The 17,321-nt window shown below is 62.6% G+C and overlaps 1 protein-coding gene across 29 annotated transcripts in view; it reads right to left on the reverse strand.

Annotated features, from left to right (window-relative positions):
* The window catches only part of KIF1A (kinesin family member 1A), an 86,546-nt gene that overhangs the window by 8,460 nt on the left and 60,765 nt on the right, over nt 1-17,321 (reverse strand). For 7 of the 29 annotated variants that reach the window (XM_074316210.1, XM_074316200.1, XM_074316267.1 and 4 more), the window contains 15 exons: nt 17,137-17,222; nt 15,969-16,107; nt 15,670-15,844; nt 15,464-15,554; nt 14,005-14,123; nt 12,975-13,030; nt 12,021-12,129; nt 11,671-11,737; nt 11,487-11,571; nt 9,841-9,946; nt 7,554-7,580; nt 3,721-3,744; nt 2,505-2,619; nt 1,443-1,576; nt 379-440 (listed from right to left, as the gene is read on the reverse strand). In XM_074316210.1, the coding sequence (XP_074172311.1) occupies nt 379-440; nt 1,443-1,576; nt 2,505-2,619; nt 3,721-3,744; nt 7,554-7,580; nt 9,841-9,946; nt 11,487-11,571; nt 11,671-11,737; nt 12,021-12,129; nt 12,975-13,030; nt 14,005-14,123; nt 15,464-15,554; nt 15,670-15,844; nt 15,969-16,107; nt 17,137-17,222 (1,395 nt within the window). The remainder of the gene's footprint in view (nt 1-378; nt 441-1,442; nt 1,577-2,504; nt 2,620-3,720; nt 3,745-7,553; nt 7,581-9,840; nt 9,947-11,486; nt 11,572-11,670; nt 11,738-12,020; nt 12,130-12,974; nt 13,031-14,004; nt 14,124-15,463; nt 15,555-15,669; nt 15,845-15,968; nt 16,108-17,136; nt 17,223-17,321) is intronic. The other 22 variants (XM_074316285.1, XM_074316234.1, XM_074316274.1 and 19 more) reach the window with 7 other exon arrangements.

Below are 17,321 nucleotides of genomic sequence, written 5' to 3' on the forward strand. Positions count from 1 at the left end.
CCTGCCTGTGGGCAAGGGGACGGGGGTCCACCACACAGAGGCTGGACCCCTGGTAAAGCGCCTCTTCCCTGACCCCACCTCCCATCCTTGGTCCACCCCCAGCCGCAGCCATGCTGGGCCTTGCCCTCAGGAAGACATCCAGCACTGAGCCCCATGGGGGTCACAGCTGCGACCTGCCAGCTACCTCTCCCTTTGCTGGGCTCCTCCCCCAACTGTCCTCCAGTGCCTAGGAACAACTCCGGAGGTCACAAAGTGCAGGGAAGGGACCCCCCATGTGGCAGCTTAGCTGAGGTTGGCCAGTGGCCCAGAGAACCCCGCTGACTCTCAGCAAAGGCCTCCCCACGCCCACCAGCCAGAGAGAGCAGGGCAGACACCTACCTGGGCTGCCCACGTCGGCCACATGGCACAGGCTGAGCTCATACACGCCTGTGACACGGTTGCTGTGGGGAGCAGGGGGCACATTGTCACTAGGGGGCACCAGCAATGCCCAGAACCAACTCTCACTGCCATCAAATGCACACTGGGCACCTGCCTCACACCCAGGCTGGCGGCCTTGCAGGGAGCAGCTGGGGTGTCAGGTCCCCCTGCTGCAGCCCTGTGCAAACAGTCCCCAGCCTAGACCCCTTTTGCCCAGGAGCACTGATTCTGCTCAGGGCACTCCACCAACCCTCTCATGGAGGTGAAGCCTGCCAGCCGACGTGAACTCCTGGATGATGGGCATGCCCCTGAGTCCTGACCCCACGTTCCTTCCTCCCAGCTGTGCCCAGAGTGGCTGGGACACAGGGGTCCGAAAGACAGTGTGGGGAGCCTCACTGAAGGTGACCACAGGTGGCCCGGCACCCTCAGTGGTCTCTGCTACTGGGGCAGGGCCCCTCCTCACGTCCTTGACATTCTCCCCACAAGAACGGAGGAGGGCTGGGAGACAAGGGACCGCCAGTCCTGCTGTCTGACATTGACTCCCTCAGGCGCTGCCAGCCTCCGTCCACAGCCCCCCTTCCCAGCCTAGCCCCCCATATTTATCCAGTTCGTCCCGATGTGTGCAGGAAGCAGTCCTGATGGCATAGATCCCTGTGGCCGCCAGGAAAGAGGTCACCTGGAAGTGAGAGTGCAGTGTGGCCCCCGGACCACCCCGGGAGGCACCAGAGTGGTGATCCCAGGCCTTCCCCACTGTATCCTGCAGGCAAGCCCCGGCTCTCTTATGGCCCCTCAGTACGCTGTCAGTGTCCCCGCGTGTGTCCTGTGACCTCCAATGACCCCAACATCAGGGTGAGTGAGAAGGGACCAAAAGCAGGGTGCCAGCCAGGATTGGGCCACGCCCAGCTGTCATCTCTGTGCCCACCCACATCACGTGGGCATCAGACTGCTGGGGGGCCACTCCCAGAGCAGAGCCTGGTCTGGTCCTCATGTGCCCAAGGCGCCCCCTGTCCAGCCCACAGACTCACCTCTCCGAGGCCCGCAGGCTCCCACTGCCGAACAGGTTACGGATGGAGCGTGAGGCGGGCAGCTTGGCGTCGCGGGAGTAGAAGACCATGCAGAAGTCCTTGGTGATGATGGCCGGCTGGGTGCAGTTCTCCATCTGCAGGGTGCGGGGTGCAGGGACTCAGGCACAAGGACACCCCCCCAGTACCCTGGCCCCAGGCCCCCCTTCTAACCACCGCACTGACTGCAGCCCAGACCTCCCGGGCCCTGACGTGGCCCCACACTCAGGCGGGAGAACTCTCTGCTCCCCAGGAGCTGACTCCTGCCGGGAGATAGCCCGGGCCCTGCCTCCTGGGGCTGCAGGTGGCCCAGTGTCTGTGCAGGGCACCCTGAGGGTCCCAGACACAGGCCTCACCCTGTTGGGCCTCAGCTGCCTCACCATCAAATCGGGTGACACTGCACGAAATGTTTGTGAGACTGCACCCCCACGGTAAGTCTAACATGCCACAGACTATTACGTCCTGGCGATGAAAGTGCCGTCTTAAACAGCGGGCTCCTTGTTCTCCTGCAGTTCAGTGGTAGCTGACAAAGCTGATGGCTCCTGGGGCCTCGTGTGGACAGAGCGCGCGCGGCTGGTGTTTCTCAGCCCAGCAAGCCACCATCCAGGAGGCGGTCACACAGGTACAGCCAGAGTAACTCGGCTCGGGCAGAAGTGGACGCCTTCACTGACCCCAAACCTCCCGCCTCCTCACTCCTCTGCCCAGCTAGACACGCCCATGTCCCCAGCCTCTTCCTGTGCCTCAAAGGGAGGCCACAGCTCAAGACCTTGGACATGGGGGGCAAGTTTCTGTTTTCGCGCTGTCTAGAACACAGAGGCAATGTCTGGTGGGCCGCAGCCACCTTGCAACCCAAGAACAAGCCAGCGGGTTAATTGTAAGCGCTGCTATTAAAGATGCGAGGACTTAATGAGAAGACAGCGGGGTCGTCTGGACATGTCCAGGGCTAACGAGCGCCCTCCCTGCCTCTTGGCAAGCCCCTCAGGCTTGGGGGACTTTGGCAGCACACCCTGGACATAGGTTTCTTGCCTCAATGTAAACAGAGAGGGTCATGTAGATTTTCTCTCGATACGGGGTGACCCGGTTCAGCAGGAGAGAGTTATGCATGGAGCTGTCCCACGCAGCCTCAAACTGGTAAAAGGTCCTAGAGGGGAGCAGACATGAGCTTAGATAATGAGGTGCAGGCCACTCTCGGCTGGGATGGGGACATGCAGATGGACACACAGACAGACATGTGGGTGACCCGCAGGAAGGACAGAGCCTCCTTACTCAGGACCAGGGAGGGGCAGGGGCTCTGGATGCCACCAGCAGGGTGAGCCCAGGCGTCAGCTCCCCATGGACAGATGGGTGGGACACATCAGCCCACAGCACTCAGGCTTCAGGGAGGAGAGGCAGGCAGGGCTGAGAGGGAAGGAGCAGCAGAGGAAAGGGGAGGGAGAGGATGGGAGGGGGACTGAGGCAGGGAGGACAGAGGCACAAGGGATGGCAGAGGGTGGGGCCTCGGTCTGAGTAAGGAGGCAACATGGTCTCTCCGTGGACACGAAGGAACCCGCCCAGGTTTGCCCAAACCCTCCAGGGCCCATCCCCTCCATCAGCCGACACCCTTGGGAGAGGAAGGGCCCGTCAGGGAGGATGCTGGGCGTGGAAACCGGTGGCCCATGTTGGACAGTCCGGGCTCCCCACTGAGCACAAGACAGGAGTGTTCTGTCTGCCCCCATCTCTAAGCTGGAAAGACAGCAAGGAGAGCATGAGTCTGGGGCAGGCAAAGCCCTCCCCGGCTGGGGAGCTCAGGGCATCTGACAGCACAGAAACTCCTGCCTTGGGCCAGGCACACATTCTGAGGACCCGCACATTGGAGGTGGGACTTGGCCTCAGTCCATGCTGCAGCTGCCCAGTGGGCCTGCCTCGCCCGGTTTCCATCCGAGCATCCTCACAAAGACACAGCTGAGAACCCGCCAACACAAATAGCTGGCAGTGGCACACGCCCGCCCACCTGCCAGGCCCAGGAGTGTGGAGGCCGCCCGTGTCTCCACGGCACGCTCCAGGGGTGCGGGGCAAAGCAGTGGGATGGGGCAGGGCCGCAGTCAAACACACATCACTGAGGACAGAGATCCAGAGGAAGGGACGTGGGGACAGCGGGGTCACCAGAGAACAGGCAGAGCGCGCAGGGAGACGTCGGGGGAGAAAGGAAATCAAAAAGCAGAAGAGAGTGGACCAAGCGAGTGCGGAAGAGAAGTGAGTGTACCTAGTGTCATTTCCGAGTGAAACGCTAAGGCGAGGCAGCGGGGACACACACGTACACACACAGAAGAGATGCACATGTCAGAACACGCACCGTCACCCAACAAGCTAACTGACATGGGCCGAGATGCCACTGCAGACACACCCCACCCCACCGTGTCTGCAGTGAGAGCCTTAGGTCTGTCCCCAGCAGGACCAGGCAGCTACCCCTGGAGCTGTGACCAAGACCTAGAGGGACGCCGCCCACCCTGGGGCCCCCAGATGGCTGGGCTGTGTGGGGCCAAGCCTGTGGGCAGAGCTAGACGTCCACTGCAGCTCGGCCCAGCACAAACACCCCGACCTCCCAGCTCCAAATGCCACGTCATAGCTGTGTGCCCTGCTTCCTGGACAGACTGTCCCTGCCCCATCGAGTTAATGAGGTGCTCGAGTGCACTGGACCGCGGCCTGGGCGGCACATGTTGGCATCACTACTATCATTACTAGACCTCCTGCAGGAGGGCCTACGATGCACTGGGTAAGGCATGGCCGGAGGCCCCTCCCCTGGAGGCCAGCACGGTGGCCTGCCGCAGCCCGGCCTGGGCTGTGAGGAGAGACCAGCGCTCGGAGAGGCCATCACATTAGGGTGTGGCTCGCCCCGATCGGACACCGGTGACCTAGACTCTCTCCCCAAACTTGAGTCCAGTGGGTATCACATGTGGGGTAGGGCGGTGGGAGGGGCCCTCCTGGGCCTTTTACTGCCTCATCCCCCAGGTGCCCAGATGGCCAGCCCAACCTGCAGCTGGCGGTGGCTTCACGCAGCCCCAGGCGCCAAACCCTGGAACCCTGGCATGGAGTGTCCTAGACAACAGACCTGAGCCCCGTGGCCGAGGCCTCCGCAGGCCGGGTTCTCACCCAGACCCCGAGTGAGTCCAAGTGGATGGTGGTGGGTGTGCTCAGGGGGGAGTGGGTGGCAGAATGGCAGCCACGCAGAAAGGCCCAGACTTGCAGGGCATGGATGGATGACCCCTCGACCACACGGCAGGAAACCAAGACCATCGAGGCCGAGAGGCAGCCACATAGAACCCAGGATACGGCTGGGAGGCCAAGGAGACCACACCAAGACCCCAACTCATGAGCAGCCAGGTCCTTTTGAGGACCGCTCTGGGCATTAGGTCACCCCAGGAAGGGAGTCCCCATTCCCTGCAGTGCCCTTCAGTCTGCCCGATGTGACATTCAGCCAACCCCTCAGATCCAATTACAGGAGAATGTGCCACCCAGATGTGGGGTCCCTGGGCCTGCTGTGTCAGCACCACAGGGGAACTGGTCAGAAATGCAGACTCCTGGGTTCCGTTCAGCCCCACAGTGACCCTCCCTGCACCCACCAGGTGCAGGATCTGAGGTACAGGGTCTTAACAAAACCCCACATCCCTTCCCGGGAGGTTGGGGCAGCTTCTGGGGCACCAGATTGGGCCACCTGTTTGGGGATATCAGATCCCTCAGTTGGTGGCATAGCTGGGCATCACCATGGCCGCCCGTCTATCTCTCAACACTGCAGCACCTCACAGAGTCTCATGGATCCTTACGCTCCGGGCAGGAGCGAGGGCCCTGGGTCAGATGAAAGGCAGGGGAGCCTGGAGCCAAGTGTCTTTCAAATTATGGCTTGTCATGAAGTGTTCCTCCCGCTCCCGTGTGCGGTGGCCCTGCGCAGGGTGGGACACACACGTGGGGGGAGGTGCAGCCCCTTGGGCAAAACGGGAGCAGTTACTGTAAGAAACATGTTTTTGCTCAGGAGCTATGAATCATCTTGCATTAATTAGGAATATTTTTAATTAAATACTAAATACTAGTGATGACCACATGACTTAAACTTATAGCTACGTGCACAAGTCCCCGTGCTGAGTTTCTCGCCTACCATCTCATTTAATCTCACAATATGCTCCGGGGGGAGGTAAACAAGTTTCCAGAAGGTTCTGCCACTTGTCCACACTCACACAGCCGCCAAGGGCACAGCCAGGCTGCCTCAGTCCAGTCAGTGTGGCCGCAGGCTCCCGCCTCACTCCAGATGTCTGGGATGAGACCCTCCCTTCACACTGCCACCTCTGCTGTCCCCAGTGCCACCCACCAAGATGGCTCCTGGACTGAGAAGGAGGCGCCAGCCAGATCTTGGGGCTCTGGTCCCCCTTTCCTCTCTGCTCTGAGCTTCTTCTTGCAGGCCAAGCCCCCAGGGCTGACGAGCCTGTCTCCACAGTCAGGGGCGTGCGCCCTGCTCAGGTGCAGGGCGAGGCTCTCAGGAAGCTGGGGGCCTGGTGAGGACGCCCTACTGACAAGGAGAAGCACCCCCCTCCTTCCCAGGTGCCTGGTCTGCTCCTGGCCACGAGGCACTGTTTCCATTTTACCAGAACCTTCCTGGAGGCTGATGTGTTTGAGTGGGGGTGTCTGGGACTGGCCCAAGCACCCCTCTATCATACTGAGCTGGTGTGGACATGCAAACTGAGCTGGTGTCAAGGAAACAGCCCCTAACTTGGGTCCTCTCCAGGTGAACCGGAGCAGATGGGCTCCCACCCAGGGAGGGTCTTCTGAGGACTGAGAGAGCCCAGCAGGCTGCAGCCGCCTCGGCCCGCCTGGCTCACCTCCAGGACCAGCCAGTGGACTGCCTCCTCCAGCAAGCCCTCCCAACTGCCCAGGAGAGGCAGGGTCCTGCTCCAGGCCCCTCAGCGCTCTGGCCCCTCCTGGGTGCACTTTCCCCTCCATGGGGTCTCTGGCTCCCCCAGCTGGTGTCCCCTAGAAGGGCCTGCAGCAGCCTCTGTCACTGAATAGGTCATATGCGGACCTGTCCTCAGGGACTCGCCAACAGGAGCCACAACCTGGCTCACTGCCCCATTCCGTGACCATCTGTCCTGACCAATCACAGCCACGACCTGACGAGGACACAGCCTCAGACAGGCCACCCCACCCCTGCCTCGCCTCACACATTCGTGCCGGAAGCCTTTTCATGGTTCACGTCATCTTTCAACACTGCTAACCCACAGGGGTCCCACGAGACCACCACACAGCGCTCTGGTCACATCCACAGGGACCCAGAAGGGGACAGCCTAGACCCACTTCTCAGAGCAGACTCAAGTCTCACAGACAAAGTCTGGATTAGGGCCTAAGGCTGACCCCCCCAGGGCCTCGCTGACCACACAGCCAGCTGCTGTGGGCAAGGGCCTCGAGTGAGTCCAGGAGGGAGCGAGGTCCCCGGCCCAGGAACCCGTGCCTCTGGGGGGTTTGGACTTGGGGCCACCACGTGAGTACAGAGTCTTACTGGACCCTTCACCACCCACCTACTTCCAAAGGGGTGTATGGTGCCATGGCCAGGCGAGGGGCTCTCCCCAGGGACAGAGGGACAGGCGTGGAGGTCTCCTGGCAGGGCGGCTCCCATCTGCCCGTCCCTCCCCCCTTTTCTCTTTCACCTTGCAGGGAGCCAGGCCAGCCAGCCTACATGCAGGACACCTGCTTCCCCTTGCAGGGCGGGGTCAGGGTCAGCATGGGGTGGGCAAAGCTCGGGGCGGGCAGAGCGGGAGGCCAGCCAGCGTCTATGGGGGGGCAGGAAACTACCAAAGCAGCCAAATCAAGAGTGGGGGCAGAAGGGACTCAGCCAAAAAGGGCGGCGGGGGGTGGGGTGGGGTGGGGGGGAGAAGCAATAAAAACAAAATCAAAAAAGTAGTCCAAGGAAATAAAACTAAAGAAGATGGAGAAATAGGAGAGAGAAGTGAGCAAGTTTAGGAGGAATCCAGAAAGCCAAAATTAAATCCGAGGGCTGCAGGGCGGGAAGAGGGGAAGGGGAGGCTGAAAGAAAACCAAGGGCACAAATGATACCTAGGCATGTCCGAATCAAGAAACTGCCTGCAAAACACAAACAGTCACAGGTTAGTGAGGTGGCAGGGCAGCAGGGCGGTGGGTGGGGCAGCGGCAGCGGGGGTGGGGTTGCGTGGGGAGAAGCCGCCCAGGCCGGCAAGCCTACTCTGAGCGGGGGAGGCTGCAAAGCGTGGGGCCTTTGAGCAGGGAGGCCCAGCCTGTGGCAAAGCGCGTGGGTAGCCCAAGGCCCGCGGCCCGAGCTAGGCCTGGAGTCCCTGCGCTTCAGCATCTGAGGGGGGGAGAAGGCCCCCTGTTCCTCCTCAGAGCAGCTGGGTCCGTCACTGGACTCGAGGACGTCCGCCCCAGTCCAGGAGGAGGAAGGCCGTCAGGAGTCAGGCCTCAGAATGGAGTTTGCCTGGGGCTACCAGCTGAGGAGGGTCCCCAAGGCTTCTCTAGGGCCGGGCGGGAGTCGGGGCTGTCCTGGGGCAGCGCCAGCATGGCCGGGGCCAAGCAGGGGCCAAAGCAGCGAAGGTCCACCTCAGCCCTGTGGATGGGCCTCATCCATCCTCAGGCACCAGGCTGGTGGCCCCAGAGCTGCCCTGGGGCTGCCTCACTTCCCAGGGTGCCCAGGGAGCAGGGCCGAAGCCTGGTAGCAATGGGTCCTTGGGCCTCCTGGGATGGGTGAACTGTTTAGCCAGAGCCCCACAGACCCCAGGTCCAGTCAGGAGCCAGGCCCCTTAAGCTACCCCAGGGGTTAGCCCAGGCCGAGGTCCCCAGGGCCCTCCTAGCCGCTGGAAGGCCCACAGACACAGTCCTCAGTGCAGGGCGGGAGGCCCGGAGGGCACCCCCTTCACCCCTTCCCTTTGCCCCCCACTCCCTTTCTGTCCCAAGAATCTAGGAGTTGCAGGGCAAAGGAAGGGTCAGAGGTCAGGGAATGCTGAGGTCGGCCCTCAGGTCCAAAGCGTCACTGAGCTGCACAGACCCTCGCTAGTGGCACAAGCCCTCCACAGGGGTCCCTTTCCCCATGGCCCAGGCACAGCAGCCCATATCCCTGCAGGCAACGTCCCCAGGGTGTGTTCTCACGGCAACAGGAGAAGCCCATGAGCCGGCCCAGCCCCACTGGTGGCCTCAGCTTCCCATTCTCCCAGGTGTGGCCCCCAGCCCGCCTGTCATGGTGCTGCCTCCGCCTGAGAACACCCCCCAATACTCTCCACCTCCACACTCCTCTGGATGAGTGCAGGGTGAGTTCCTTCTGGAAGACTCCAGGGCAGGGCTGGAAACAGCTACGTCTGCCCCTGTTGGGGTCTTTGCGTGCCGCCCGTAAGCTGCCAGTTGGAGTGGTGGTCCCTTACAGCCCCCTCGTGGGGTGTCTGAAGGACCTGCACTCGCTCAGTCCTGACCCAGGAGTCAGAAGGATGGGAGGCAACTCCCCCAGGACCCTCAAAAGTGGGGTCTCTACCCCAGCCCTCAGACTTTCTCCTGCAGTCACAGCCACAGGAACCCGAGATACCCACAATTCGAGCTCTGAGGGTCAGGCAGGCAGAGCCCTCAGGTGCAGGGGGCCAGGACTGGAGCACCCGCTGATTTCCCTGCACCCCTCCCCTAGAGCAGCACATGAGACACAGCGAAGCCCACCGATGTCCAGGTTGGCCCCTGGCCTCCCCTCACACCCTGCCCACGTGGCTGGTTGTCACTGGGGACTTGCGTGTGCCACCCACTGCCCCACATACTGGACTGCCCAGGCTGTGGGACCTCGGCCATCACCCGGGAGCTTGGAAAGGTCAACCAGTGACAAGGTGTCCACCTGCGGTGCTGGGCCAACAAGCCAGTGTACCCCTGAGCCGCCTCAAGGACCCCCAGTCCAAGGAACCCTGCCAGAGGCCACAGAGCCGCCCGCAGCAGCGTGTTTGGGAAAGTTGGCTTCCTTGTCTGCCCTCCGCCGTGCCGACCACCCACCCCTGAAAGTGCCGAGGACAAGACCCAGCTCATCGGCCCAAAACCCCCCTCAGCCCCGTCCTCTGCCAGGTGACTGAATGAACGGATGAATGTGTGAGCCCGTGCAGGGACGGGGACGATGCCCAGATGCACACCAGGGACTCTGAGGCCATAAGCCTCCTCCCCTTCCTGTTCCATCAGGCGCCCATTGGAGGCCTAGAAGCTTTGCGGCTGGCCACGTCCTGGGTGGCTGCGCCCCACACGGCCAGGCCGGCTAAGCGTGTGGCTGGCTGACAACACGTCCGGGTCCTGACCAGGACCCCGTCTCCAGCGAGGCAGAAACAGCCCCTGCTGCTGCCCGAGGGGGACTCACCGGTCGTCCTGGGCCGGGTGGACGTACCCCGCTGAGAGGATGTTGAGAGACAAGATGTTGGGGTCAATCAGGGACTCGTCGGTTTCTGGGGTGTTTCGGATGCGACCTACGGAGAGGCGATGGCCCGTCACTTCCCGGAGGGTCGCCCGCCCTGCTCAGCACCTCTGCCCGAGCGGGGCCTGCTGACCTAGGAGGCCTGTAAAGGGACCGGCTCCCCACGCGGCAACCAGAGCACCTGGCAAAAGGTCACACTACAGGTGGACAGCGAGACCTGAGCAGGGTCTGTGGCAGGCCTGGTGCCAGGGGTCAGTACACCCTGCTCGTCCCATCTCTCCTCTCGCAGCCTAAGTTCTGAGTGTCTTCATTTCTCAGCCATAAGTGTCTCTCCCTCTCCCTGTCTCTCTCTCTGTCTCCCCACCCCACCTCCACCCTGTCTCTCTCTCAACTAACAGATTCCAATCACTTGGCCCAGAGTGCACAGGCCCTCCCTCCTGTTGGCAAAGGAAATCTTAGCAAGATGAGAAGGAGAAAATATTCCTTCTTCTACTTATACGGAAGAAGGAAGGACGGGAAAGGGGAGGGAGAGGGAAAGAGAGAAACACTATCCGTGCCATAAACGTCGCCGGCAGGGCATTTCCCACACAGTGCTCAGGCACCCGCGTCACTGGGGCGCCGCTACCTGGGGAAGGCGCTGGGGCCACTGTGAGCCAGGAACCCTGCCTGGTGGCCTCACTCATCATTTCGTGTCTGGCACTGAGAGTTCAATGGACCCTCTGCTTCTCCGAGGAATGATCCCAGCCCTGCTGCTGCAGCTTCAGACCCCTCTACAAGCCCCAGGGACCCGCCACAGAAATGCCCAGAGTGGGGCTTCCAGAGGCACCAGCCATGGGCTCCAGAGCAGAGGTGGGGCATGTTGGCCTCACGCGATGACACACTGGGATGGACAGCTGCCTGTGTCCCTGAGTGAACACTGGGAAGACAAATTCTTTACGGCTTGGCAAAGCAAAGCTCTCTGGTAGACAAGAGTTCACAGCGTGATGTCACAGAAGAAAACAGTCTAGGACCTGGATGATCACTGTGAGTTGTACTGTGTCCCCAAAAAAAGATATGTTGCCTCCTAACCCCCAGCACCTCAGAATATGACCTCACTGGATGCAATTAGTTGAGATGAGGTGACACTGGAGTAGTGGGTCCCTAACCTAATCTGACTTGCGTCCACGTGAAGATGGGGGGCTGGAGTGATGCGTGTACAAGCCACAGTGCCAAGGATTCCCCATAAACCACCAGAACCTAGGAGAGGCAAGGAGGGGTCCTCCCCACAGGTTTCAGGGGGAGCCTGGCCACCTGTTGACACCTTTAGCTCAGACTCAGGCCCCTGGGGCTGTGAGGGGAAACTTCTAGCTGAAGCCCCCTGGTTGTGGCACTTGCTAAGCAGTCTTAGCACAGTGACTGAGCAGTTATTTGGGGTCACCACGGGGGGCCAAGCGCTGAGGCACAGAGAGCTAAAGTGACCTAGCCAGTCACACAGCAACGGAGCAGAGCTGTGCTTAGAACTCAGGCGTCTGGCCTGGGGGTGGGACAGGGGTCCACGTCCTTCCCGCCAGCGCAGCCCAGCCCCCCAGGCAGACCCCTCCTGCCTCACTCACCCACAACCAGCTCTCGAACTTCCTTCCAGCGGATGTGGCTGCCCGTCTCATGCAGCAGCGTCACAGTTATCCGTCTCTGGATTCCCTGCCAGGAGCCAGGCGGGAGGACACGATCAGATAGCCTGGGGGCCTTTCGGGGCAGGGCAGGGGCATGGGGCGGGCAGCGGTGGGGAGGGCCTCGTACCTGGTGCAGCAGGAAGGTCCCCATGCATGGCATCCCACCACGGTGGTCCACCACTGCAGGGATGTAGCTGGGAGAGACGGGGACGGATGTGTGAGGCCACGCCTGCCCTCGTCCCCGCCCACCCACGGCACAGACATGTGGCCGAGAGAGTGGAAGGGGTGAGAACAGGAAAGTCAGCCACTCCCTCTGGCGAATGTGGAGTGGCCCAATGCATGGACACCAAAGTCAGCTGGGCAAGGAACCCACCGTGTGCCACCTCAACCAGCCCCCAGGGCCCTGTCCTCCCCACACCACAGCCCCTAGGGGCCCCAGCCAGCCCCAGCACGGGCACCACTGGCACCGAGACTCACTCGCCATTGGCCTCCAGCTCACAGATCTCGAAGTAGACCAGCAGGTCGTACTTGCAGTGGCAGGGCCCAGGAGAGGGACGAGTCAGTGTGCTGAGCTTGGTGGCGGGCACTGGGGGGTGACAGGAGAGAAGCAGACACTGATGGGAAACTGACTCTCCACACACTGAGGGCTCGCTCAAGGAGGATGTGGGGTTGGGGAGGCCTCGAAGGCAGCACGGGACCACACTCCAAGAGAAACCACCAGTGGACCCCCTGCCCCTGCCCCACGATAGGCCTGGTTCTGGCCACAGTCAAGTCTCAGCAGCCATGTACTGGCTCAGAAACAGACGTGACAACTCACGTCTCCATGCCCGCCAGGCCCTTAAAGACAGGGAGGTGCCTTGAGACCCCACAGAACCAGCAGGGGGCAGGAGCCATGCTCGGTCAGGTCCACAACCTGCCCAGGACCCTCTGCTACCCCACACTGAGGCCACAGCCTACTGCACAAGTCCAAGCACCTCGCCCAGGCCCGACAAGCCCCGCCCCTCAGGCCCCACTGGCCCTCCACTGGTGTCCAGATGTTGAACAACCGGCTCACACGGTCCTAGGCCTCACCGAGCCCCAGCCCCCTCACTCCTTCCTCTCTGGGCTCCCACGCCTCTGTCATCTGCTCTAGAACCCCCCCGGGGACATAGGGCAGGCACTGCCTGACCATCATCCAGCTGTTCTGTGTGTACGGAGCGGTAAAGGACAACCAGTTGTCTGTGTGCCTTCGCCCCGTATCCCTGCTCCAGGATGAGCCCCTTACTCTTTGGGGACCCACAAGGACTGGCGGGTGCAGGGTGGCCCCCAGAGCCTGGGAGAGCAATGACCCACGATGAGGCCTGTGCTCAGCGGTGGACGGCCCACCCACAGTGTGGGCACCTACTTCACTTCCATGGCTTTGGGGGGGGGACTTTGGAGCACCCCGCCTACCTGGCTTGGACAGCGGCATGACCCGGGGGAAATGGCGGCGTGAAGGCCTCAGGGGACTGTGGAAGAAGCATCAGTGGAAGGTGAGCTGCAGGCTGGGGTCTGCGGGGCCTGAGCTGGAGCGGGGCCAGGGGCAGGGGCTGGCCTGTGCCTCCCTCCATCCGCGTAAGGCCCCGCATAAGGCCTGTGTAAGGCCCTGGTCTCAGGCCCTCCACCAGCTCAGGGTGAGGACGGCTCTTCAGGGCCCGCAGGCCCCACCAGGGAGGCCCCAGAGGCCATGAGAACTGGGGCAAGATCAGGCTCTGGCTCTCCATCCGGGGGTTTCCGGGACAGAGCGCCCCTTAGCTCCTCTCCGGACAAATGAGGCTCCTGCAGCCCAACACCCTGGACCAGTGCCTGATGGCCCCTCTCTACCCCCGTTACCCTGGACGCCTCGCTTAGCTCGGGCCCCACATGGCAGCCGACAGGGAGATGGAGATGGCAACAGAAGGTCCCATGGCCCTGTGCTATTCTCCCTGCACTGTGAGTGGGGGTGGCCGGGAGGGGTCAGCCTCGCCACAGAGAGGACACCCCACCCACCCTCAGAACCCCCCAGGAGGTCGCATGGAATGAAAGAGCAGGATGAACGTCCCCTCATTTGGGCTGGTGCTTATTACTGCAGGATATGGAACAGCAGGGCCCCTTTTGCTGGAGCTCTCAGAGGCAGCAGAGGCCACCTTCCCCACGGGCCACCCCTGGCCATCCCCAGCCCAGCTTCCTTCAGCCCTAGGACTGCCCACGCCCAGCTGAGGTCAAGGTTCTGGCAGCGATGGCTCTGGTTCTGAACCCTCTCCTCCATCCTGAAGGGTGGTCTGCCTCGCTCTGGGTCCTGTGGACCTCAGTAGCTGGCCTCCCATAGCTGCAGGATGGCGGGCACAGCTGTGCAGCCCCAGACCAGGCCTTCTAGGCCGAGGGTCGGCTTCGCAGGCTGGGAGGGCCATGGCCCAGAGGGCAGCAGTTGGCTGGAGGACCAGGTCCGGGAGGGGCCGCTGACCTGAGCACGTCCTTGCAGAGGGGTGGGAACGGGTGCTGCTGGTAATGGCCGAAGACCTCGAACACAATGGGCTGGCTCTTGATGTACTCGATGAAGGACTTGGTCACCTCCACAGCGATCTGGCAGGCGAGTGGGCAGGTGGTCAAGAGCGGGGGGAGACGCCAATGAGTGCCAGGCCTCCATGCACGGCCGAGCACTCCAGGCCCACGGGCCGACCGCTGCCCAGGACGGGGACACTCCTTGCCCCCCGTCCTGGCCCTGCCTCTCATCCATCACACATGCAGTGGACAGACCACGGGGTGGGTGGCCTTTGGCCTCTCTCCCCGGGACAGACAGGGCTGGGGACACAGGGCTCAGCTGCCCTTTCAGAACCCAGAGCTCAAGAAGGTAACAGGCCAGGGTGCGTCTGCAGGCTGGTCTGACCTAGGGCCCGCGCCCACTCAGCCGGGGTGATGATGGGGTTGCCTGTGTGCCCCCGGCCTCCCGGCCCCAGTTCCTAAGTGGGAGTCCTCACCCCAGTAGCTGTACTTAGAGACACCGTCTTTACAGAGGTGAGCAAGTTAGAATGAGGGCATTGGGTGGCCCTAATCCAGCACGGCGCTTGTCCTTATGAAAAGGGGAAATCGGGACACAGACATGGGCAGAGGGTGGACCCTGTGAGGACACAGGGAGAAGACGGCCGTCCACACGCCTAGGGGAGGGTCCTGGGACCGATCTCCCCACGGCCTCAGAAGGACCCCGCCCACACCTCGATCTCAGACTTCCAGCCTCTGGACCTGAGGGGCCAAAACTTCCTGCTGTTTGAGCCGCCCCGTGTGGGGCTTTGTTCGGGCAGCCCAGGAAACAAAGCCACCCAGTGCACATACTTCAGACCTGCCTTGTTGTCCGGCTTAGAAGCCGCTGCTCACTCCATGTCACCTGAGGGCCAGGATGCACCAGTCTGCAGGGCCTCAGACTGCCCAGGCCGCAGAGCCACAGCCGGGCTGCTCAGGGTCAAACTCCCTGCCTGGCCCTCGCATCCTCGTCAGCTGGCGGCTTTCACTGTGACCACATGGAGCACGGTCCCCCACCCCACTGCCTGGTTAGTCCCGCTCCCCAGTCCCACAGAGCCATTGTACCCCGAAAGCCCCCTGCTCCTGACAGCCTGGCATGGACAGTCCCCTGCCTGGAGCTGTCCTGAACTCTCCAGATCATGGCCGCATCCTGCGGGCCTGCCTCTGCCTCGGCCCCACACAGCCCAGGCTGCCCCGGTCTCAGCACAGACCCGGCTGCCCCAGACACATTTTGTCCACATCTGCTCAAGGCTCCCTGAGGGGAGCACTCAGGGCCCTGCAGCAGCCCAGCTGCCTGGTGCCAGAAACCCTGTGTCCTCACACCCAGGCAGCGCCCCACATATAGCTAGTACCCGGCACAGGGGGAAGGAATGAAGCCACTTTGGGGAGAGGCTCTGAGGACATACGTTCTGGACGTGGTAGAAGCCCAGTGGGGGGCCCCTCCCCGTGTTCTTTAGGGGCTCCGTGGAGAAGGCCTCGTCGTGGCGATGGATGAAGCTGCAAAGCAGGAGGAGACGCTGACCAGGGGCATGGCACTGACAGCCTGACGCACCTCGCCCGGGGGCACCTGCCCGTGGCCCGTGCCACCCGCCCGCCAGCTGCTGAGACTCACTTGAACTGGCAGAAGATGTCGGCATACTCTGCGGAGATGCTGGATGCCTGCAGGACGGTCACGCGGAAGGTGAAGGCGCTGCCCAGGTGCAGGTGGGTCAGGGTGGTGTCCAGGGGCCCGTCCAGGGCGGCCTTCTCGGGGCTGTCCAGGAGGAGGCCTTCCGGAGGTGCTGCTGCTGGGAGCCAAGGGCACAGCTGCGTGGCAAGACCGCCCAGGGTGCTGGAGCCCACACAGCCTCCCTGGGGACCCGGGTGGGGCGGGGTCCCAGAGCCCTGTGCCCTGGCCATGCCGTGGCCTACCTGAGCAGGTGTTGTTGTTAACCTCGTCGGCAGAGGGCCCTGCGTCGGCGCCCTGGCCCTGACCTTCCACGATGCGCAGCTCTTCCTGGGAGGTCCCCGAGCGGGACAGCCCCACCACGGGGCACGACTCCGACTGGAACTGTGCGTGCGGGGACCAGAGTCAGAGAGCCCATCCAGAGCCCAGACGAGGGCTGTGCCACCACCTGTGTTCCAGACCTGCCCTGGGTGGGCAGCCCCACCTCCTTGGCCTCAGTTTCCCAGGCTGTCACAGCATATGTTGGCCCCATGATGGGAAAGGTCTGCCCCACCCAGGACCCCTCCCTCAGCTTCTGTTCCCGGCGGGCAGATGCAGGTAACTGCTCTGCTTGGTGCTCAGGGTCCTCACCAGGCCCCCGTGCCAGGTGCCTCTCTGCTCTGACCTCTCCACCCGATGTCCTCTGCCCCTACTGTGCACCCCCAGCATTGGTGAGTCCCTCTGAGAGGGACTGTGGGGGCAGCCAGACTGCCCTGGGCACTGAGATTCAGGGCAGGTGGAGGGTGGCCGGTCGGGGCAGGATGAGAGCCTGAGGGGGCGGGGGCCATGGGCTGTGAGCTAAGCGCCTGGGCCTGGCCTGTTGGGGACCCTGAGCTGGACGCTGCTACTGCTCCACTTCCTGGCTGAGAGCAGAAAGGGCCCCGGGTGGAAGGCACAGTCCCCTCACGTGAGGGCGAGGGCAGCACCTGGTCTTCTGGTGCCAAAGCAGGGCCACCCCAGCACCTACTACCAGGGCTGAGGACAGGCCTCTCTGAGATGTCAGGGGTGGGTGCAAGGGTGGGTGGTGGTGGAAACGCAGTGCCCTGTGGGGCCCTTGAGAGGAGACAGAAGGGGAGCCATGTGGGGGAGGCATCTCGGTGTGGAACCACCTAAGGTTCCAGAAGCTCGTGGCACCTGTCCACTCTGTGCTCTGCCTGTGGCCGAGGGCCAGGTGGGGAAAGCAAGGGAGGCATGTAGGGGACAGGCTGGCCCAGTGGGTAAGTCAGACAGTGAGGGACAGGGTGGCCCTGAGGCTCGGGGCAGGGAAGAGGACAGACCCCAGGCACAAGGGCCCCGCAGCAGAGCTGGCACCTCAGGCTGGGCTGGAGGTGTGTCAGCTGGTGTTGGCTGGCCGGGCCCACCCTGGCACGGTACCTTTTCAAAATGTTGGTCGTCAAAAGAGATCTTGGCGGTTCCCGACTGGCGGACGCCAGAGCCATAATCAGGGGCCTCTTCATCAGCTGAAATAGGAACCAAGCAGATGGTCAGGGCTCTGCTTGTCCCCAGGCGGTGTGGCAGAGCCAGGCCGAGCCATGGGCATGGGAGAGCACGGCAACCAG

This window comes from Rhinolophus sinicus, linkage group LG01, assembly GCF_036562045.2.
Source record: "Rhinolophus sinicus isolate RSC01 linkage group LG01, ASM3656204v1, whole genome shotgun sequence".
NCBI classification, from domain to species: domain Eukaryota; kingdom Metazoa; phylum Chordata; class Mammalia; order Chiroptera; family Rhinolophidae; genus Rhinolophus; species Rhinolophus sinicus.